Source organism: Periplaneta americana, chromosome 3 (genome assembly GCF_040183065.1).
Source record: "Periplaneta americana isolate PAMFEO1 chromosome 3, P.americana_PAMFEO1_priV1, whole genome shotgun sequence".
Taxonomy (NCBI): Eukaryota; Metazoa; Arthropoda; class Insecta; order Blattodea; family Blattidae; genus Periplaneta; species Periplaneta americana.
Window position 1 is genome coordinate 98,919,970 of NC_091119.1, and position 25,003 is coordinate 98,944,972.

The 25,003-nt window shown below is 36.9% G+C and overlaps 1 protein-coding gene across 1 annotated transcript in view; it reads right to left on the minus strand.

Annotated features, from left to right (window-relative positions):
- The window catches only part of LOC138696314 (ras-associated and pleckstrin homology domains-containing protein 1), a 453,731-nt gene that overhangs the window by 254,663 nt on the left and 174,065 nt on the right, over window positions 1-25,003 (minus strand). The window contains exon 2 of the mRNA XM_069821103.1: window positions 24,528-24,627. Coding sequence (XP_069677204.1) covers window positions 24,528-24,562 — 35 coding nt within the window. The 5' untranslated portion in view covers window positions 24,563-24,627. The remainder of the gene's footprint in view (window positions 1-24,527; window positions 24,628-25,003) is intronic.

Here is a 25,003-nt window from a genome sequence, read left to right on the forward strand (position 1 = left end):
AAAGTACATGTTGCTTAAGTTAGGTCTTTGTCTATGGCAAATTTCACTGGACTTGGCAGGAATTTTAACTCTGAACTCCGACATGCAATTGAGGGTGCAGCAGCTTAGAAAGCGTTTAACGTAATAACAGTCATTACCACCATCACCGTCACTACCACCACCACCACCATCATTACCATCAACACTTACTTCAAGGTTTGGATCGTATGACCTGTTCAGTTTTCACGCTTGCTGCTATGCTGCGTTAAATAAATGGACTGAAAATACGTCGCTGATTGTAATTCATGAACATTTAATTGGTTTATTTACATGCGCTGGGATTCTGTGATAATGCAGGGCAGCATAGTGCTTTTAATCGCTGCTCAAAACATCAACCGCCGATTTCAATGGAGAGGTGCTGGCACCTTTTCACTGAGTGGGGAGTATTTTCTAAAATATCTGGTAGGCCTATGTCGCGAATGATATCAATATCAATAAATTCTCTTCTGTTGCCATAGAAGTTTCAAGTTCTCCTAGAAAAATAAGCGAGTGCTGCAATATCTAGAAACACAGCGACCATGATAAGTTGCATTTAGGTGAGCTGTATCTTGGAATGCAAAATGCGCTGGAATCTTATCAAGCTTGAACTACGAGTACATCTTACAGTGAAATATCCTTCCTTACTCGTCATCATCGATATCAAGCTATAGAATATAGATCATATACCTTTTCCAACTCCTTGCGTCTGTTCTCTCCATTTTTCCAGGCTCGTTCTTGTCTTCGTCGTCCTGTAGGTTTATATTGTGCTGTTTTGTATAGCCTACAATTTGATATACGGTGCAAGTATTCAATACAATTATGCCTATGTTGTGTAATTATATCTGTGATGCTCTATACATTCAATTACAGTGGAAGCTCTAAGTTCGACAGAAAACAAGTTCGACATCCTATAGTTCGACTGCTTACGTAAGAGAATTAGACACGCCCCTATACGGGCACTAAGAAATGGGTTTGCCATTTGAATGGGAATTGGTTCTGTGTCTTGTAGTGATACTTTTGTCAAAGGAAAACGGAATATTGTATTGATTAAAATATCCATATTTAATCACTGATTTTAAGTTAATGAACTCTTCTTTTTCTGTTTGAGAATTGTGCCGTTTGTGAGACGGAACTGTCGAAACCCACTGCGGTACTAGAAGCGCATACACAAGTCCCGCATAAGAATTTGTATTCATTTTACCTGCCACACCCACTACCCTTATTGGACTGAACTTTCAATTCTGATCAGTCGAACTTAAGAGAGTCCACTGCATTTCCTAATTTCAGTACCGGCACTTATGAACAGGCAATGTGCAACCTGCTACATGGTGAAGAAATCTCATTTCTGATGATTATATTCTTTAATTGGTTTGTTGTTAACGTCCACTTTCACTGCCTTATAGCAGTAGCAGTAATGATGTAACTTCGCATAGGCCTAATTTAAAAAGTCTCCTTTCTTTCTTCATATTTCAGAATACGTTTTATTGTTCATACAAAATGTCTAAATCTTTTAAGTTTACATAATATACAGGTGATGCAATTTGTTACTTGTACTGTGATAGCCAAAATATGTGAACTCAACAACTTACTCTGTAATTTTATATCTGTTACAATTTTCGCCCGAAATGAATTTATTCTTTCAGACTACATAACTTTAGTGTCTTCAGGTGACATTTCCATATGAAAATGCTACCTGAATGTCATCTCGTGACCTTCCTTTAATTCATTTCATCCACACTCTTTTCCCCTGCAAACCCAGCATTCCCGCCTTTCTGCCTTCCTCTTAGTCTCGGCATATGAATCAAGCATTTTTAATGTTGTATATCATCTGTTATATTCTTCTGCCCCGAACTTTTTTCCCGTTTACCAATTCTTTCAGTGCATCCTTCAGCAGGCAATTTCTTTTTAGCCACTGACCCAGCCAGTTTGTGTTTCTCTTCCTGATCAGTTTCAGAATTATTTTTTCTTCACCCAGTCTTTCTAGCACAGCTCCATTTCTTTCTTATTCTGTCTGTCAATTTCACACGCTCCATATCCACATTTCAAATGCTTCCAGTCATTTCTCTTCACTTCGTCGTAATGTCCAAGTTTCTGCCCCATACAATGCCACACTCTACATAAAGTAGCTACTTCACTAGTATCTTCCTTAGTTCTTTTTCCAAAGGTCTGCAGAAGGATCTTCCTTTAATAACTGATAATCTGCAAATAACTATGTAGTGAGAAGAAAAACAATTTACTCATTAGCTCCTTAATAACATATCCAGTATGCTGTAGACATTGTTGATCAAAGAATGCGTTAAATTACGGAGGCGCTAGGAACGGCTCTATTAGATAGTCATACAAATCCCAGCACTTATGCTTTCGAATTAATTCGAACAGCATCTGGATCATCCTTTGCGACCTTCGCCCAAATATGAATCTTTCTAATATTAATGACGCCATCTTGTGTGAAGCTTGCTTTGTCCGTCCACAGAACGAAGGGGAGAAACACGAATGCTTAATACAGCGTTGAAGAAATCACTGGACAAATTCCAACCCAAGAGGAAAATTTGCTGGCCTCATCGTTTGGACCTTTTGAGGATATAGACGTACACATCGTTCATTCAGAATTCTAAAACAAAACTCTAACTCATATTGATGGCATAGGCTCGAGTGTATGGAGACTCAACGATGCATTTAAGAACCTCACCCACAAATCCTACAGTTCACACTGTGCGTTTCTACGAAAAGTTACCGAATCCCATAGTTGTTGGCGAATGACTTAAAAGATGATGTGATGTGATAAATGACTTCATTGGTGAAGATTAGCATAATTATACTCGCGCTGTACCGTAAGAAAACTGCATGCCAGCCACCTCCTCTGACTTAAATTTCCAGGTCTAAATGCACTACAAAACGAGCCACATACCCTGGAGTATGGAGAAGAGCTCACAATGCACAAGTCTCTAAGACGATGCCTTTCCGAAGGACTTTGGACTAAGATTACGGTGGCAAATGGTGACTTTTACAGTGAGTTTTACGGCTCTAGCGTCAAAACAAGACATTAGCAAATACCAGTTCCCTACTTCACTAAACTCCTACGTATCATATCGTCGTTGTTCCTGCAATAACTCCAATGTGACATATTTATCGATTTTCAGATTTTTGCTCTATTAAATAACTTAAAATAGTGATACAGCAAATAATAAAATCTCCTATATGTAATTATATTTCTTTGTTTCGAAAATGTAAGAATTCATAGGATGAATAAATGTGTTTTTTCTTCCCACTGAAAAAATTTATATTTTGTACATAGGAGTTATTGCAGGAATAACGACGATGTGTAATATTATTACTGAAAATCTGTCGATGTTTTCCAGGATAATTCTCTACGGATTTGGATTACATAAATAACAAAATATATGTCACGCGTATGGAGTATATATAAGTGTTTAAACGTTATGTGTGTGAAGTGTGTGTATGTATATATAGCCTACAATATGTGAAGTGTAAGTGCATGTGTATAATGAGTATGAAAAGTATGTGCATGTATGCAATGTATCTGTATGTAATATTATAACTGTGTGTAAAGTATGTAGGCCTATGTGCACTAATGTACTCATGTACTGTCAACTGTACAGCATGTGCAGGTATGTGATGAGTTAAATGTATGTAATGTAAGTGTAGGCCTATGTTCATGCATGTACTTTACCTGAAGTGAATGTATAGGCATATGTATACGTATATTATGTGTGTATTATATAATGCACCAGTATGTAAAATGTATGCGGAAGTGTGACGTGTTTTTGCATATATTACAATATGTAATGTATGTCAAGATATGTGCAAGTGTGCAACGTGTGCAAAATATTTGTGCATTTATATAACGTATGTAAAATGAATTAATGTAATGTATGTATGTATGTATGTATGTATGTATGTATGTATGTATGTATGTATGTATGTATGTATGTATGTATGTATGTGACTGTAATAATGTGTGCAGTGTGAATGGTGTATGTAATGTGCTGAATTCGATAAGTGTATGTACATATAATGGATATTGTTGCTGTTTAGTCAACTGTCCGAAGACAGGTCTGAACCTCACAAGTGATACCAATAAGGCACCACTTATGAGACAACTAGTCCGGGAGATAATGGGGTAGGGTGGCCAGTTCCTTTTTCCCTGTAATGGATAGATAGAAAGTGGGGTTTAAAAATGGCGCGTCAGCTACTATGGCTATTTGCATCCTTATCTAAAATTCTTCATAAAACAAAGACACAAATAATATAATAATCAGAGTGCTAAAAGAACTGAAAACGTTGCCACGGTAAAACGAGATACACAAATGTAGTATACAGAAGGTGATTTGTAAAGAATCATAAAAGTGAGCAGTTCTCCGGCCCTAGGTAGTATTCAAAACGAACCAATAAAATAATTAACTAAGGCCACCAGAGAATAAATTGTATATCACATTTTAAAACAATAAAATTTTATAAAATATTCGGATGTATGAGGTCCGAAATGTCAACTATGTAAAATCAAATATAAAACAACAAATATAACCTCCGGATGTAAAGGGTCCGGAGGATTTGTAATGGATATAAAGCGTGTAAATTTATAAATGAATATGGGTATATATGCATGTAATGTGTGTATGTATGTAGTGAATATATCACGTGACTCGTCCAGTATTACGCAAGGCACAGCAGATGGCTCCTAAAATAATTGTGGTCAGGTTGTGAGGACCAAGTATGCAATACACTTCATTCTGTTGACTGCCCCACACCACGGCCGTGAACGCCTCGGGCTCCAGCCACATACGTAACCTTTCTCAGTTGTTAAACGGACGTGTTCGTCATATGGAAAATGGCCCACGCAGAGGTGTGACTCAGTTGCCTAGCAACCGACTCCCACAAGAGGGTTCGCTCAGTCACACTGGAATCTGCAGCCTCGAGCACCCGGTAGCAATTATCCGCGGCCTTCTTTTGTTACCCCACGGTCTGCAGTGTAACCGGCCAGGTCACGGCAGGCTTCAGCGTAACGAGGAATAGATGTGAAACTCACTGCAAACGATAAACGAAAGCTTGATATTTTCTCACATGGGATAATAATAATAATAATAATAATAATAATAATAATAATAATAATAATAATAGGAAAGATTGGAGAAAGCTGGATTTGCAGTGAAAGACCTGCCCTTGGGCAGAACACTAAATGAAATGAAATGAATTAATAATAGGCCTAATACGATGCTGCCCTCGGCGTGGGTTCGAGTTCCACTTGGGTTGATTTCTTCGAGATTTTCCAACTGTATGGCGAATGTCAGGTAACCTCACGGTAAATTTTTCAGCCTCATCTCGCCACCACCAGTTCTACGACGCTAGATAATCTTGCAGTTGATGTAACGCATTATTATTATTATTATTATTATTATTATTATTATTATTATTATTATTATTATTATAAAGTACAAAGTATATGATTATGTCTCGTGACCAAAATATTGTACGAAATGTAAACATAAAAATTGGAGATTTATCCTTCGAAGAGATGGGAAAATTCAAATATCTTGGAGAAACAGTAACAAATATACTAATAAATGACACTTGGGAGAAAATTAAACGCACAATAAATATGGTAAATACCTGTTTTATTCGGTTGAGAAGCTTTAGTCTGCTATCAAAAAATCTGAAAGTTGGAATTTATAAAACAGTTATATTACCGGTTGTTCTGTATGGTTATGAAACTTGGACTCTCACTTTGAGAGAGGAGCAGAGATTAAGGGTGTTTGAGAATAAGGTTCTTAGGAAACCATTTGTGGCTAAGAGGGATGAAGTTACAGGAGAATGGAGAAAGTTACACAACGCAGAACTGGACGCATTGTATTCTTCACCTGACATAATTAGGAACATTAAATCCAGACGTTTGAGATGGGCAGGGCATGTAGCACGTATGGACGAATCCAGAAATGCATATGGAGTGTTAGTTGGGAGACCGGAGGGAAAAAGACCTTTGGGGAGGCCGAGACGTAGATGGGAGGATAATATTAAAATGGATTTGAGGGAGGTGGGATATGATAGGATAGGGACCGATGGCGGGCTTATGTGAGGGCGGCAATGAACCTGCGGAATTCTTAAAAGCCATTTGTAAGTATTATTATTATTATTATTATTATTATTATTATTATTATTATTATTAATCTACAAACTTCGGGCCTTTCGTCCGTTTCGTTCCCGCTCTAGTGAAGAATATGAACCAACAAAGAGGCATCGAGACTCCTTGGTTACCTTGTGAAATTAGATTGGTGCAAGGCCATAGCTTAAGGCAACACGAGACAAAACACTGATGAGGAGAAGGGAAATAACCTACTGCTCATCCGGATGTGCTGGATTCTGCAGCCAGAAACGGTACTTTGGTCACAGTGGAGGACTAACAACAATAGATTTTTTTCTTTCTCTCTCATTGGACAGGCATGAGTCAGGCATTCTTTTTCGTCTGTCCTCTATATAGGTAGACCTAGGCCCCGAAGGTGTGATCGTAGGTTTCATTCATTTAAGGGACGTTTCAAACTTCGACGACGTTTCCTTGATTGATATTACTTTTCAGTTATATAGGATTATTTCTGAAAATCTATTCCGATATCTTGAGTCAATAGTCACGAATTTATCAATGCTAAAATGCAAAAGTTCATGACAAAAATAACCATTATTTTAAAGCATTAAATGCAGTAATACGAAGGTATTCATGATCCAATATTATTAGGGTTATAATTCCGTATTGTACAAAAGTATATTCTTCTTACATTTCTCCGTCATTTATGTTATTATTTTACTCATATAACTTTTTTTTCTCCCGCCCCTCATGAGTGATTCCACTCCACCTGCATAGCTCAGAAGACAGTACGTTTGCCTGTTGATCCGGAGCTGCGCTGGGCTTGGATTTGATTCCCGCTTCGACTGATTATCTGATTGATTTTTTCCCAGGTTTTCCGCAACTGTAAGGTGAATATGAGGCAATCTAATCTTTGACCTAATCTCGCCAAATAGGCTACCATCTCGCTATCACCAATTCCTATGACGCTAAATAACCCAGTATTTCATACATCGCTGTTAAATAACCTACTAAGAAAATTCCTAATTCATTCGTTTCTTGGCATTCCATCCGATCTAATTTTGAATTCTGAATCACTGCAGTATTTCTTATAAAAGTAACATTCTGGGCCATATGAAATGGTATAGAAGGTTCTTACTTCACATAATTTTAAATTTTGTTTTCTTACGTATCTTGCCAGGTATTTATAATTTGGAGAAGTCTGTCCCTTGCTATTTATCTGCATATGTTTTTGCACTCGCAATGTTACACTTTTAAATGGTTATATGAAAACGCTGTATCAGCAGCGAGGTTATTTAGCGTTCATTGAATCGGTGATACTAGATGGTATTATGACGACAAGATTCGAGGATCCGTCATGGAACTACCTAACATTAATTTTATATACATCTTGATTACACAACTTTTAACACTATATCACTTCGGAAAACGTATTATGTGTTTTTCTCGTGTTAAATTTTATATTACCTCGTTAACATGTCTCTGCCTGTTATCGGCCATCTTCAGAACTAGTTGTTTTTGGTCTTGGCGCCTTTTGTTTGTGTTATCTGTGGGGGTGTGTTTGTGTAGTGTAATGTGGAGTCAAAGAGTGTGTGTTCTGAAACTGAGTTGTGTGTTGAGAATTTCTTTTGGATGTGTTTTTGTGTGTCTACATATTTCGTATTGTTCTAGTGTGCTTAGTTTCTGGCTTTTTTAGTTGAATATATAGAATTTCCATGTCTGTGTTGATGTCTCTGTAGGCGTGGTTAGCATTTGTGATGTGTTTTGCATCAACACAGGCATGGAAATTCTACATATTCAACCAAAAAGCCAGAAACTAAACACACTAGAACAATACGAAATATATAGACACACAAAAACACATCCAAAAGAAATTCTCAACACACAACTCAATTTCAGAACACACACACACTCTTTGACTCCACATTACATTACACAAACACACCCCCATAGACAACACAAACAAAAGGCGCCAAGACCAGCAACAACCAGTTCTGAAGATGGCCGATAACAGGCAGAAACATGTTAACTCGGTAATAGTTACTTACTGGCGTTTAAGGAACCCAGAGGTTCATTGCCGCCCTCACATAAGCTCGCCATCGGTCCCTATCCTGAGCAAGATTAATCCATTCTCTATCATCATATCCCACCTCCCTCAAATCCATTTTAATATTATCTTCCCATCTACGTCTCGGCCTCCCCAAAAGTCTTTTTCCCTCCGGCCTCCCAACTAACACTCCATATGCATTTCTGGATTCGTCCATACGTGCTACATGCCCTGCCCATCTCAAACGTCTGGATTTAATGTTCCTAATTATGTCAGGTGAAGAATAAAATGCGTCCAGTTCTGTGTTGTGTAACTTTCTCCATTCTCCTGTAACTTCATCCCTCTTAGACCCAAATATTTTCCTGAGAACCTTTTCTCAAACACCCTTAACCTATGTTCTTTTCTCAAAGTGAGAGTCCAAGTTTCACAACCATAAAGAACAACCGGTAATATAACTGTTTTATAAATTCTAACTTTCAGATTTTTTGACAGTAGACTGGATGATAAAAGCTTCTCAACGGAATAATAACATGCATTTCCCATATTTATTCCGTGTTTAATTTCCTCCCGAGTATCATTTATATTTATTGCTGTTGCTCCAAGATATTTGAACTTATCCACCTCTTCGAAAGATAAAGTTCCAATTTCTATATTTCCCTTTCGTACAATATTCTCGTCACGAGACATAATCATATACTTTGTCTTTTCAGGATTTACTTCCAAACCTATCTCTTTACTTGCTTCCAGTAAAATTCCCATGTTTTCCCTGATCGTTTGTGGATTTTCTCCTAACATATTCACGTCATCCGCATAGACAAGCAGCTGATGTAACCCATTCAATTCCAAACCCTCTCTGTTATCCTGGACTTTCCTAATGTCATACTCTAGAGCAAAGTTAAAAAGTAAAGGTGATAGTGCATCTCCTTGCTTTAGCCCACAGTGAACTGGAAATGCATCTGACAGAAACTGACCTATACGAACTCTGCTGTACATTTCACTGAGACACATTTTAATTAATCGAACTACTGTAGTTTCTTGGGAATACCAAATTCAATAAGAATATCATATAAAACTTCTCTCTTAACCGAGTCATATGCCTTTTTGAAATCTATGAATAACTGATGCACTGTACCCTTATACTTCCATTTTTTCTCCATTATCTGTCGAATACAAAATATCTGGCCAATAGTTGATCTATTACGCCTAAAACCACATTGATGATCCCCAAAAATTTCATCCACATATGGAGTTAATCTTTTAAAAAGAATATTGGACAAAATTTTGTACGACGTCAACAAAAGTGATATTCCTCGAAAGTTGCTACAATTAGTCTTGTCCCCCTTCTTAAAGATAGGTACGATTATGGACTCCTTCCATTGTTCTGATACAATTTCCTTTTCCCAAATAGCAAGTACAAGCTTATAAATTTCGTTAGATAATGCGCTTCCATCCTCTTATATTAGTTCTGCTGGAATTTGATCGATACCTGATAACTAGGTAATATAAAATTTAACTCGAGAAAGACACATAATTGGCTACGTTTTCCGAAATTAATTTTATAGTTGGGGGAAACTCGACAAGCTGGCTGGTAGCCCTGTAACTCCGTCAGGTGTTGTTTCTCATGTACATTCTCTCCCAAATCTCATTTTGTTTATTATGAGTGCGTTACTTCAGCTCTAAGCTAGTACTGAACGTTACGCTGTTTATGATAAACTGTTTTTCCTTTACTATCGCTTCTTCAGTTTTTCTGCAATCGATCTTTCCGGAAATGTTGCTAGGTTCCTTTTTTCAGTTATTCCCTAATATCTTATCTCTATCTGCTACATAATTTCAACTGCACAATTATGAATTCTAGAATTTTTAAGTAGACCAATGGTTCAGTGAAGCTCCCAGACTAATCGAATACCTTTACTTAACTTTAGGTCCAGCAGGGTATGCTTGTCGTGGACACAACTTATTAGTATCGTTTCATTCCTTCTTTTACGTTTAGTTTTCAATCTTTATCTCATTTCCATTTCTTTTCGTTTTATCTTTCCTAAAGCAGGTCTGAGGAATCTCATTTGAATAACTTCTATTCGTTTCTTGTCCTGTTCTCGTAACATTCATGTTTTGCTTTCGTCAAGAAGCACTGGTTTCAAGGCATTATGCAGATTTGGATGTTTTTATATTCTCCTTCCAAAATGCACATTGTTATCTGCTTGAGCATTTTCTTCTAATTCTCCAATCACTTCATAATAGGTAGGCCTATATATAATGCAGCAAAATAGCCATAAATAGGAGCAATTTATTTGTTTGACAGTTCAGTCATAATAATTTAATAATTTAGGCCTACTGTTGTTCTTTTTCTGTGATACTTTAATTCTAAGAACAAAAACATATTCTTCCAAATAGTAACGCGCAAGTAATCTAGCACTCTGTTGTTTTAATGAATGCAGAGTTTGCAATTTCGGAGCCCCTGACAACACTTTGCACCTAAATTAGCTACAAGTGTGGCAGTTACCTATCGTCACCACATCGATTGCATGAGCCAATTATAATTAATGTTTCTACAGTTTGAGAACTAATAAATAAATGAATGGATGGATGGATGAATGAATGTAATGAATGGAATGGATGGATGAATGTAATGAATGGATGGATGAATGCATGTAATTGATGGATTAATGGAATGAATGGATGGATTAATGGATGAATGGAATGCATGAATGGATGAATGGAATAGATGGATGAATGGAATGGATAAATGGAATGCATGAATGAATGAATGGAATGCATGAATGAGATGGATGAATGAATGGAATGGATGACTGAATGAAATGAATAGATGAATGGATGGATGCATTAATGGATGAATGGAATGGATGGATGAATGGAATGAATGGATGAATGAGTGGAATGGATGGATGAATGGAATGAATGGATGAATTGAATGGATGGATGAATTGAATGGATGGATGAATTGAATGGATGGATGAATGGAATGGATGCATGAATGGAATAGATGCATGAATGGAATCGATGCATGAATGACATGGATGACTGAATGAAATGAATAGATGAATGGATGGATGCATTAATGGATTAATGGAATGGATGGATGAATGGAATGGATGCATGAATGGAATGGATGAATGAATGGAATGAATGAATGAATAAATGAATGGAATGAATGAATAAATGAATAGAATGAATGAATAAATGAAAAGAATGAATGAATAAATGAAAAGAATGAATGAATAAATGAAAAGAATGAATGAATGAATGAATGAATGAATGAATGAATGAACGGTCAACTGTAACACAATTATTAGTCTTCAGTTTCCAAAGTAATTCATGCTTACATTATTGGATTTTGTCTTCAATTCACAACTGACACATTACAATTTCAAGATTCCTAGGCAAAGCGAATTCCAGCATACAGAGACAACTTTGTATAAATGGATTGTGGACCCCTACTGCTCCATCCTCATAACTCAGCTGACTACTTCCCATTGGTTTTAGGTCTGAGAGATTGGTGGTGCTTCTCTTCACATCACGTCAGACGCTAGACGGACTGTATCAGTTGTCATGGAAACCTCGTTCCAACGTCAATTAACGTGAGGTAATTGCGTTAGGGGAAATTATTCCACAAAATATTTTAATTGTGCTGGAGATTGCGGGGTGAACTTTAACCCGCGTACTTAAACTGTACATTAAATTCATATAGACTGGCTCTTCTCCCCTGATACTATTCGTAACATTTCGCACCTTTATTTTTGTGGTATGCTCTGTTCTTATTGCTGTATTATTTTGGAAGTTATTTAACGACTTCCTACAAAAGAAAAGAAGGGTTCGATCCCCGGCACATCTCGATATATGTCTCATATAGAAAGCTATTCCCATTCCATCGTTGTTCCATTGTCACATAATCTCATAGGCTAATAATGTGTTGTTTTGACAAAGAACATTAAATAAATAATTACTCACTATGAACTTACAGTATTCGTACAGGTTGGAGGCTAGTCTACGCTACACCCGCGATGAGATGACGGTGGAGATTTGTTGGGATGCCACAGAGGAACCGGAGCTCCCGGAGAAAAGCAGTGTGTTACCTGGATCACGGGCTTGCCCAACACAAGTTATAAATAGGGGATACACCGGGGATCGAATCAGGTTCACAAGATTTAAGTATAGCGCTCTAACTATATATGATGATGATGATAATAATAATAATAATAATAATAATAATAACCATAATAACAGTAATAATAATAATATAATAAATAATAATAATAATAATAATAATAATAATAATAATAATAATAATAATATTTTCAAAACTAGATTTGAGTATAGTTCCGTCTAAGAAAACGTCCACCCATTTTCTTCACTATGTCCTCTAGATTTGCAGCTGTTTACCTACCAAGTATGCTATTTTATCTGGGCTTATTCGGGGACTGTTTCACAGTTAGTCTTGCATGACATGTAATAATTACTCCTAAATTAGAAATATTTACAACTGCTTTGCTGACTGGGCCTTATGGATATAAGCAGCTACACTTCTTAAAATTTTCATTTCTGCGATTTTGATTCTTTATTTATTTGTTCCATGAAGGTATGAGCATCGAATGTTACTTAAGGACTGCCATGACATTGTACTGATTTTATTTCTAAATGTCTTCAGTATTGTGCCATGCATATTTTGAAATGATTTAATTTTTGTGTTAAATAATTGTGGGGTTTATTGTACATTTCACATAACTAAGTTGGAAGTCTATTCTGTTATTTTTAATGTTTATTATTAATTTCAATATATTTTATTTGAAATCACTGTTTCGTTCCTTTTCTGTACTATTTATATTTTTGTGGTCGGCTATTTGTACTTGTAATTCATTTTTTTTTTTTGCAAGTAATACCTCATCTCCTACGCATGGTAACTTATTCAAAACTGTTGTTATATTTTAAAATTATTTCTTAGTTATTATGTCCGCTCATTAACATTATCCATTACTAACAAACAGAGTGTAGAAAAACCACCTGGAAAAACTTCCTGGGGTGATAGATGGCACATATTCAGCAACCGCGGCTGCAAAACGTTTCTTCACAAAGTTACAAGCCGTGAATAAGGACCTTACCCTAGCGTCTGAGGTCGTCGTATTTGATAAATTGAACTTCTGTTTACGGGGATACACGGAAAACATAACTTACGATACACTACTTGAAGACGAAATGGCTTTTGTTGCTCATATTGCAGAAGAAGCGAAAGTCATTCGAGGATATATCGAGCGCATAAGGTAATCCTTGCCAGGTCGTTTACAGCTTGGTGACCGTGCTTCTGAACGTTGTTTCCTCTAGTGCACCATAAAATGAATAAAACATTATTAACACCGTTTGAGTGCCTATTGGTCACCATAAACTACATTTAACGTACAAACGCTTCAGCAGTCTGAATGTTATAAGGAAGCACTTTCGACCCATGTTATTTAACATTACTCTTTTCATACCATCTGTGACCCGAAAAAAGTATTTCCAGATAGTTCTTCACCCACTTCAAGTTAAAAACGGATTAACGAGATGGGATTTTTTCAATAAATATCCAGAATTATTGAGGCTAAGTTCAACAATAATGTGTACAAGAAATAGGCCTACAGTAAAACCCCGATATAGCGCGGACCGATATACTGCGTGTTCGGATGTAATGCGGTGGAAAGTATGGTTCCCCCAAAAAAATACATCGGTGAATATCAATTTGATGTTCTTATGCTTTTACGGCAAGAATAAGTTTACGTTCCTTGCTTATCTCATACGTTTGTTGCAGGCTATATAATGTAACACAAGAAATTATACCTTAATTTTTATAAGCCTACAGGAAATCCTGTATTTTATGATTCGTACGACTAAAGATGTGTAACTGATTACTTTTTTTTATTTTTGTGGCAGTAGCAGTAGCAATAGCAGCAGCAGCAGCAACAACAGCAAACAACAATTTAGTATTTTATTTAACAACACTTTCCACTGCAAACTTATTCGTCGTCGACATTCAACATAGGCAACAAATTTATAATTCCCTCGATAATTATCAACAATTTTTTTTTGGAGTCCCTATCAGGAAGAAGGTTCTTTTACATGTCGTAAATCTACAACATTCATGTCAACTGATGCCCATAGGCGCAAGCGCGCGCTTTAGAGCTCAGACAGACGAAAGAGGTAGTATATGCCGCTTGGTCGAGCTATATACAGGGATGGCCAGAACTGATTCAATGGATAATGAGAATATAACTTATTAAAACTGTATCCATGTTAATTTTTATATTTGTTTGAGAGGTATAAGTGCATTATAAGAATGTAAGTTTTAATTTTAATGCACATTTTTCACAAGTTTGCTTTTTTATTCAAAATGAATTTTTTCTCAACTTTATTTTATAGAAAAGTGAAATTTTCAGATATGTTTAAGTGAAATTTTCAGATATGTTTATTTAGTAGCCTTACAGGTACTGAAACAATTTTTCGTAAGTCTGATATAACGTAAGTACGTATTATTGAAGATATTGTATTGAACTTTTTAAAATATTCGCATGGAAAATGTATGTAAGGAAATGAATTAACAAAGCAACTACTATTACATCATAAACAAAAGATATGTGCCCATGTGTTGTAAAACTTCAGATCTATAGCTTCAGCAGATTTCGAGAAAATGATTTAATATCCTGATGATAGAAAGAAGCGCACCGATATCACCTTAAAAGCATAATGCGATAAGAGTTTTGTTATGTAATATTAGTTACAGTTAAAATATATACCTAGGTAACTTTGCTTTGTACTATAATATTGTGTGATTACTTTATTGATTACTTTTATAAGGCTAAAGATATTATCAATATCAATTCCAAATTACCATGTCATACTCAATCTTTTCTTTGGAATATCACTTTCTTTATAAATGATATGTTTCATTCACTTAGTATAATATAATACTACTATGAAATTTATGTGAATATTCCTTCTTAACTCTTTTATTATGTTATTAACATTTAAAACACAAGTGTCAGATTAAGAAATCAGTGTTAGTACTTTTGTTTTACAGACAATATAGATAATATCCAACAGAAAGAAGCCATATAAAAATTGCGACATAAAATTTCACGTTCCGTTTGAAGTTTGTGCACCACTATTTTCTTAATCAACAGGCTGCTTATTCATATACATAATTCTTCCTCCTTCCATACCTAGTGCTTGATGCCCGCGCACGACGTCAAGGTCAGAAAAATGCGCTTGCTTTGACATCACTTATCTACAACAAGGAACTCCATTTACTCCCTTCCAAAGGAAACGATGCTAAAATTTTCATCGCCCTAAACCGGGTTTGAACAGGCGAACGTCTATTCCAAAGGAATAGCATGGTAACAACTACTAGACCACCGAGGACGATTCGTTTGTGTGTTTGATGACGCAAAATTGCACATAATATATTCTTCTGTCCTCCCGTCACGTCCCCCCTCCGATACACAGCGGATAAGCTACGCGTATTCCCTATTAATAAGTATGTCCCCCGAGTACCGCGTTATAATTCAGTTTTCACTGTTGGCCTAGCTTGCGTTTGGGAGCTGAACAAACAGTTTACATTGTTAGACATTGGTGGCACAAGATCACTTTTAAGGATTGTTTATCGAACGATCTTATACAGTACACAAATAAAATTGAAACTGCAAGATTGTTACTACCCAGTCCACGTGCAGTTGGTGGGACAAGGTCAGTTTTGAAGGCTAATTTAATATTATTTTGCCAACTTATGCAAAGTCTGCCTGTATTACTATGTTAACACCACGAAGTATGGCCGTCGAAATGGAACAAACATTAAACGTGTTAATAGCGGTCGTTTGTCCAAGACCAACTTTGAGGACTACTACTCTCTGAATCTGGTTGCGTCATAAGGGTTACAGTGCCGATTACCTATTTCATTCTCATGATATGTCATCAGTCGAGTAGCTTTACAGTGCCGAGCAGTCATTGGCTCTTCACGTCTTCACAATCGATATCGGCTCGATACACTTAATTTCGATTTGTGCACGAGTTCAGGTACATCAGTGGACATCGTTATACTGTGCTGTGAACCGGTAACCTTATGAATCGACATGTTCTCAGTCTTCTCCATGAAAGATTTCCTTCCCATGGGCGGAGAGAGAACCGTTTCCTTGGGGGAGGGGGGGGGGAAGCACAACCATAGAATCCCCATATAGCGGGGTTATGAGGGACATCATTTACCTCCTCCCCCCGTTATAGCTTAACCTTGGTACAGTGTATCGGGATATGATCATTTAATAAAGGTATTTCCCGGGGCATGTTTCTTACAGAGTTATATCCATATCCGCGATGTTTCGGATCGAGTTGTAATAGGGCTTGAACTGTAGGTCTACTACAAATTATAATAGGGTATAACTTAAAACAATCGCCCTCTTTTTGTCTCTCGTACAGAAACACATGCATACATCAATAAAACTACACAACAGTGCTAACAGAAACTTTTTTTATATGAAGCTTACCTTCCTGAAGATATCATAATATATGAAATGTAAACCTTATTTTATTTAATCTCGTCTTTAAGTTTACACATTATACCGGGATCACTTTTCTTTTTTCTGCATTGTTGTGCAATATGTTACTCATATTTCTCCAAGTGACGCCCTGAACACCTGCAGACTTCTAGCACATGAGTACAGGTTGTTACAAAAGAAATATTACAATGCTTCCATTCCTCAAATTTATTAGGTATAGAAATTCTTATATATTCAGAAATTTAAAATAAATATTATAGTCCAGACACATGATCTGAAGACATTTGTCAATTTAAGCACAGAAACTTTATCATAAACAAAAGCAAAAAAGATCTTTTGAATTCAATATTTTCTAACGTTAATAGAAAAAAAAAAAGTTGAGACAAGTTTGGGGGGGGGCAGTGTTCCCCCCCGTAACTCTGCCTATGTTCCTTCCACAATCATTATCGTGGACATGCGTTATAAAGAGTTGAGCACGAGTTGAGGGGTGTTGGAATTTAATCATATCCATTCACTAAAATGGGATATTTTACATGTAATAAGTCTACACGTCCACATCGATGAATTCCGCGCTTAGAATTTATTATGCCTAAAATACAGGCCCTATTGTTCTCGGCCGAGACCGAATTCAAGTACCTTAGCTACAAACGCGATAACCATTAGACCCCGAGGTATTAGATCCGGTAAGTGGAAAAATACAGTCATCCAAGTATACTATATATTCGCACCCTGGGCATTGGACACAATGCTGCAATATTTGTTCTGCAGGAACGTCTGCGTGTTGTTTTTGGGACATACCTGAAAATTTAGCAACGCCGACCACGCAACGTTGCAAAATGTTGTTCACACTTCTCCCTTTCCTTTCAATCTTGCTCTATTGTTGATCAAGTGAAGTATTGAACTGCCTGTTTTAAAACCGTTGACAGTTAATATTATTGTATATTGTATAGCTTAATAATAATAATTATTATAGTGTTTTTTATTTATTTTTATAGCTTAAATAGACACTACAATTTAACAAGAATTCAATGTGCATTTATTTTGGTGTGGTGAAGTGGCAGTGTACATGTATATTATAGTACTGTATTAATATAAGGCTTAATAATCTAGTATAGTATTATTTTATAGAACTAGCAGCAGGTAGTTAAAACTTATAAATACCGGATTGGATAAATCGTCTGAATGTACAGGAAATTTTAGTATCAATACAATTATAAAGGTTTTCAAAATAAATAATCTAAAAGAATTGCTTGAGAGGAAATTTTACTTTCACATTGATCTTGACTGTATATAGTATTTTGTCTCTTGCAACAAATTGTTAATTGCAAACTTTCATATGTTTCATGCATTCTTGGGGCCAGCCGAAGTTGTCAGTCAAATGTTCCTCATTTTGGAAATCTGTGTATCGTTATAATTATAAAACTTAGGAATATCTATAGTAATCTAAAAAAATTGTTTAATAGGGGGAAGGTTTTCAGGAAAAATTTATAATTACATCAGTACAATTATAAAATTAGCAAAGGCAGTAAGTTAAGAAAATTACTTAATAAGGGGAAAATTTTCAGGGAAATTTAAAATTATGTAAGAAATTAAATCAGTAACCTAAAAATTGCTTAATGAGGGAAATATTTTCAGGAAAACTTTTATTTCTACCATAAATACCGCGCATAGTTTGCAAGTACGCGATTAGACATTAACGGTGCTATTCATAGACATTTCGTTATCCCGCGCTACAAGCGTGCTAAACTAGCCCCGGCTATCGACTGGTTACATGTACAGGATTCATATCATATCATATCGCTAACACTGGTTTATGAATACGAAAAAGGTTAGTTCGCTGATCATCCACCGGAAACCCGCGCTAAGAATGTCTATGAATACGGGCCTCAGTGATCAAAACACAGGCCAATGTTTTTTACGATGATAATAGTGAAGTACCGTAAATCATAGTTCCTGTCAACAACCTCTTCCCCATCTCCAACAAATTGTCCTTCTATGTGTGGCTGAATGGATCAAAAAGTGGGAAAGCCAGCCTTACTATAAGACTCAACGGGTGATTTCTAGTGTATAGGTGCCGTGCAGACACGTCATAGACAGTGGTGACGATGAGGCAGATGATAATAGTGAAACCTGCACGCCTCGAATTATCCTGCCCCGTTCACTTCGAGCTTCCGGTTTTGAACTTGCAGGTTTCTGACAAGGCGTACCGTATAAGTTACAGTACATACAAAATGATGCTGCCACTCCTACCTTGCCCGCGGGTTGAGAGACGCGGAACGAAGCCAGACAAGTGCCCTAGCGAAGCCGGCAGAGCTCCGAGTGGAAACGAAACCAGGTGGAGTTCTGTTTCAACACAGACCCTTCTAAATGTCACTGAATTGCGAAGCCCTAGAGACGGATTTTGTTCGTGTTGACTTAACAACTTGAATGAACCCAGCCGCAACTCTGTCAGCTGACGGACTCTCGTTCACAAAGCGGCTGTGACGCAGATTTTCTCGTGTGCCGCTTACCCTTTTCATTAACCTATAAACAATGTCCCTTTATTTCCAACTCCGTGACTATGGACAGTCTCTGAAATTTGAATGGAGGATTAGATCTAAAGGCGGGCTAGGTCAGTTAAAACCATTTCAACTCTAATGAGACCATTGTCCTATCTCTTTCACGTCTGCTATCTGGCACTACTAAATCATTTCTGTTCTTTTCAGCGCTAGACACAAAATGTTAAGTCGCGCTGGTGCCTAACATTGTTAAATATCAATAACTCAGTAGTTATATAAGATAGACACTATAAGTAAAAAGCTTTCTGTCTACGTAATAGGTATATTTTATTCTGTAACGGATATTTTACACATTGATACAGAATTACTGAAAAATGCAACATTTTCCGCTCACTTACATCTTCAATCACTTACCACGCCCGAAGTACAAGGCTTGGTATATATATATATATATATATATATATATATATATATATATATATATATACAGGGTTAGTTAAAAGTCCCGCACAACCTAAATAACTTTTGAAGCATGTGGTTCAGTGACATGAAACTTGGTATGTGGGGATAACCATATTAACTAAGAACTTCAATAATGGTATTACCGAGTTTTTTCTACTTCCGGTTAAATGGAACACCCAATATATATTTTTTATTTTTGAATAGTGCTCATTAAGAGTTTTTCAAAAATTACCCACACTTTATACTTCTGTACAAATTCAGTGTTGCTAAGTCAAGAAAACAGAAAAGTTAATTCACAAGTTATTCAGCGTAGAAATTCAATGTGGGCGAGAAATGGTACACAAATTTTACCTGGAGACCTCTAACAAGCACAGGTTTATTTTACGTGCTGTAGGCTTACGACAAGGTCTCCTAGCACTACTTTACACCAAGAAGAAGTCATGCTAATAATTTTATTGCCCTTTAAAATCCATCTTCCGTGGCCGTGTTTGAACTCGCGAACTTCGATCCAAAGGGTAGCATGGCGAATTGTAGGCCACCGAGGACGCCCGGAAGAAAGTCGTGGTAAGGATTTATCACTCTTAAAAATGCCGAGTTTGAGCGCGTGTATCTTGGTTCCAGTGGTAACCGTGGTAATCATCAGGCCGCCGAGAATGACGGCGACGCCGTACTTGAGAGGGTTGTTAAATTAAGAACTGCCCTAGGACATAAATAGAGTGTTCTCCAGGAGTGTCGAACGTTGCGTAGTCGACAGGTCGGCTATTTTGACAGTATCTAAAGGCAGGTTGTGTTCCTTTCCTAATTTCTTTCCTTTCGCCTAACTCTGTTTCATCACAACACTTATAAAGTATACAACACGATCTGTTTAGTGTCGAACACCACTGTTTTATACTTGCTCAAACAAGCATAAGTTTCATTTGTGCATTGACAGAAAAGTCTTTCAGAATTATATAAATTAAGTTAATTCATGCGCCAATACAAACAGTACTGAAATATTCGCTCGGCTACTGCGCATGTTTGCCTAACAACTAAGTATTTTTTATCTTGCCAGAATATTGTAAATTCAGTGCTTGGCTTAATGCTGCAATTATAATTCTCGCAATTTTCATTGCTGAGTATTACTTCCGTTCATACGGACTTGGATGTGCAAATGGTCCAAGTTCGAAACATGTTTCAGAAGGCTTTTGTGAAATGTTTTACAAGCCGTCACCGAGTTAACACGTTAATGTTACAAGTTGTTGACACCGGCCATAACACACTCGCTTTGCTCCAGAAACTCTTGGGGAACGCATAATTTTCCATTGAACATATTTTCCTTATCCATCGTATTCATCTGGCCTTACACCACACCATGCTTATGAATGGGGTATGTTAAAGGAGTCCATCTTTATGCAGAATCCGGCGACAACAGTTCACTAACTTCAGCAACCTTTATCTGCAAACATGTATCAGAATCTACGTGAACTTTATGAATGTTGTATAGAAAGTAATGGAAAGCATTTTGAAGATATGTACACTATAAAAAGACGGCAGTGAACATGGATTTTTGCTTTACAAAGATATATTTACGTTACAGTTTATTAAATCGTTTTATTTTGATCACTAAATTTGACGGCATTTGGGAAGGCGGTCAGCTGCTATATGCGTCGTAGCATTTCTGGCATGTGACGTCACAAGTTTGTACAGAGAACCAATCGAAATTAGTCCGATTCCCGAGTTCGTTTGTTCACGTGTGAGCGTTTCAATGTACTGAATAAGTAAAACTAACATACACTATACTGTGTGTAAGATAAATAAATGAAAGGAGAGACTGTAAAAAGACTAGCACTGCACAGACAGGCGTTGGAAATATGTTTAAGGTGTATAATTATTTTAAAAACATTGACGACCAGAACGCTGTCGGCCATCATGATGCTGACTGTAACGTTGCAAAAGTGCAAGAAACGACTGCAAAAGCATAGGGTGTGGGATTGAGAACCGTTCAAAGAATACTGTTAGTGAAGGAAAGAGGGTTTGTTTGGTGTCATGCTTATAGTAACCAGTGGCTAAGTTCATTATTGTCTTTTGATAATTTAAATTCTCTCCTGCGCTATTTTATTGCACGTGCTCGTGAAGTACGATGTGGCAATGTTGTACGCTGCCTTGCTCTCTCTATCTGTCTCTCTCGACGCAAACGCTAGCAGATACCGCCTTCCGAATTGCCGTCGACTTTAGTTACATTAGAAGTGCTGTATCCATGTTCAATAGTTGAGTGGAAGAGAAGGCCTTATGGCCTTAACTCTGCCAGCGAAAATAAAACATTATTATTATTATTATTATTATTATTATTATTATTATTATTTGTTTTGACGTATAAAATGTATTTTATCCTCTGATTTACCTGGCATTCTATAACAATGTTGTGTCCCGTAAACAAAAAAAAAAACAAAAATCCTTCCAACAATTTAGAAGAAATCTCTATAAATAGCAGTAGTCGTTTTTCGGTACCCGTATTTTCCAAAAATCTTGAAATATATATATTTTTTTCCAGGATCGCAGCGTTTTCTCTTTACAATTATTCGTCCTGACCTACATTGTAACTTATTTTGTTAACAACCGCTTATGTATTCTACATTGCAGCTTATTTTCTTAACAACCGTTTTAAATTAAATGTATAATTCAGAATTTTGTGCGGGATTTTGGAATTTTATTGACCACTGTAGAGAGCATGGTAAGAACGTTTGAATGCCTTCGTCAATGGCATCTGGCGTCAATGAAAATAGCCAAATCTTCAAAGCTGCTTCCAAGTTCTCGTAGAAACTTTTGATGTTCAAAAAGAAGTGCTATGGGTTCTATAGTGTGCTCTAACTATATGCGGGAATGCGTTACCATGCAAGATGACATGAGAAATTTTGTTTACGACTGCCCACTGTAATTTTGTTATGGCTTTACAATACATCTCAGCATTAACTATGGTTCATCTCCCCTAAAAAATCAACCAGCAACACACCTCCCTTGTCATTAAAGGGCATTAGCCATAAGCTTTTTGGTCGCGAATTTCCCCCTATATATATATATATATATATATATATATATATATATATATATATATATATATATATAAAATATACTTTGAAGGAACTTTATCGTCATGTCCCATAACACTGAGCAATTTTCAAAGCTAAAATTAAGCGGTGATTTTAATGAACGTCTATTAACATCTTCGATTCTACAGTACATCGCACAAATATGTTGTCAATTCCAATATTGTAAAGCGCTGATTTTTGTGAATTTTCATTTCGAAATTTTTCATAAACTCATAACCGACAATAGAGAACCGTATCTTTTCTCATCTTTTCTTGTTCCTTTTCCCACATCTGAAGTGCCTATTCCACTGTCTGACCTTTCCTTCACTCACAACATTAGACCTATACATCTGGCACAACTGGCGATGAATAAAATTTATTCGGCGATTACATTCCTTGCATGAAGGAAGTGAATCACAGCACGGACAATACAACTGGCGAGATTCTCGATCGCATTGCTCATTTTCAACCAACATTTCCACAGTGACAAGTAATCAGACCAACTTACAAAGCGGAATATGGCTTCTCAAATGCTCATTTCAATAGAATGCGCATGCTGAAGCTATTTCTAACGATTCATTTCGGTAATATCCGACCGTCTTTCTTTTCCAAAAGCCTCTCGCACTTAAGACTGGATGTAAAGTGCCGTAAGTTGAAAATATAAAATATCAATAGCTATCAGCAAACATGAAATATCTATCTGTGGGTACAATTTATAAACGATTACATTGTAAAAATTACCTGAAATTTATGCTCCCAAAGTATGAATAAATAACAAAGAGAAATGCCTCAGTACCTGTATCAATTTATCCTTCGGTGGCTGAGTGTTCAGAGCTTCAGCCTGTCATGCAGGCGACCCGGGTTCGAATCTCGGTTAGGCCTGGGATGTTTAATAGAAAAATCCATAGTGACGGACAGGGTCACCGTTGGGGTTTTTCTCGGGGTTCTTCCGTTTCCCCATATTAGGCATCTACATCATTCCGTCAACATTTCTCCATTCCGTCATGATTCCATATCATTCTCCGAACGCCGGCTGGCGACGCACGGAGGGGGCTGGCCTAAGGACGATTGGGGTTGCCTGCTCGAAACCTAGGTACGCAGCGAACCTTACTGTAGTCATCCGGCGTGGGTTTGGGAATGCGCCTGCCTACAGGATAGCACAATTTATCTTGAAAGGTCGCAGTACTGAGTCGTAGTGCCTCCCTCCCGAAATTCCATTTCATATCAATAATTTGTAACTATGGCGAATAAGAGGACAATTTGGCCTCATTGTCCTTAAACTGATGCACTGAAGCATTTCTCTTTGTTATGTACACATACTTGGGATCACGAATTTGAGATGATTTTTACCAAATAATAATGTATAAATGGTTATATTTATGATTTTATACGTTTTGAGACCTGAAGAATACAAAAATGGAAAAATAAGTACATGGTGCCACTCCTTGCCACTCTCTTTATAAATTAAAAACATAGTTTTTTAAAACAATGTTCAAAATACTCCTTTTCCACGCCCTATAACTTTTGTATATAGCGTTTGTTAATAAAACTTAAAATAGAAAAGCTACAATCCGTGTTCCATACGTTTTACTCACCTGGTATGTTTATCTTTATTAAATCAGAATGCTTCTCTACGCTCTTGCAAACACCTTAGATTTTCCTCAATGTCAAGACTAATTTAAGTGTGTGCGATTTCCTTGTCTTGTCTTCAGTAAGACGTCGATATCTGTACACAATACGCCACCTCGTGGGTTCCTGCCGCGCACTAAGTTTCACCCGCGTTCTTACTTGCTTCCTATTCTACATACTCACTCTGCGGGGTTTCTGCCGCGCCACCTAGCCGCCATGGGGGGGCTGCAGCTGCTGCTCCGGCGGCGCGCGGCGCCCTCCAGCCTCACGCCCGTCGTCGTACCTGCAACAAGACGAATCACTGCTGCACTATACTGTGGCAATTGTCGAAATTTTCTAATACTAAATAAAAGATTTGATACTTGATGGTATGAAGTGAATGTGGCTACTATGTAAATATTTCAAATAACATTACCGAACTGTTTGTCTTTGTTTTTATCTTCCACTGTTTTTTCTGCGTAGAAGAGACATCGTTCTTCAAACAAGAAAAGGGGATTGTAAAGGTGTGAGGGCTGAGAATGATTGAGTTCAAAGTGCGGAAGCGAGGGGAAAGATAAAGAAATAACAGAGTTACATATAGCGCATCTGGCAATACTTGTAAAAAAGCTTGTAAATATTCGACCCAGCTGTTGAAGAGTGTCACAGAACAACAGAACGCA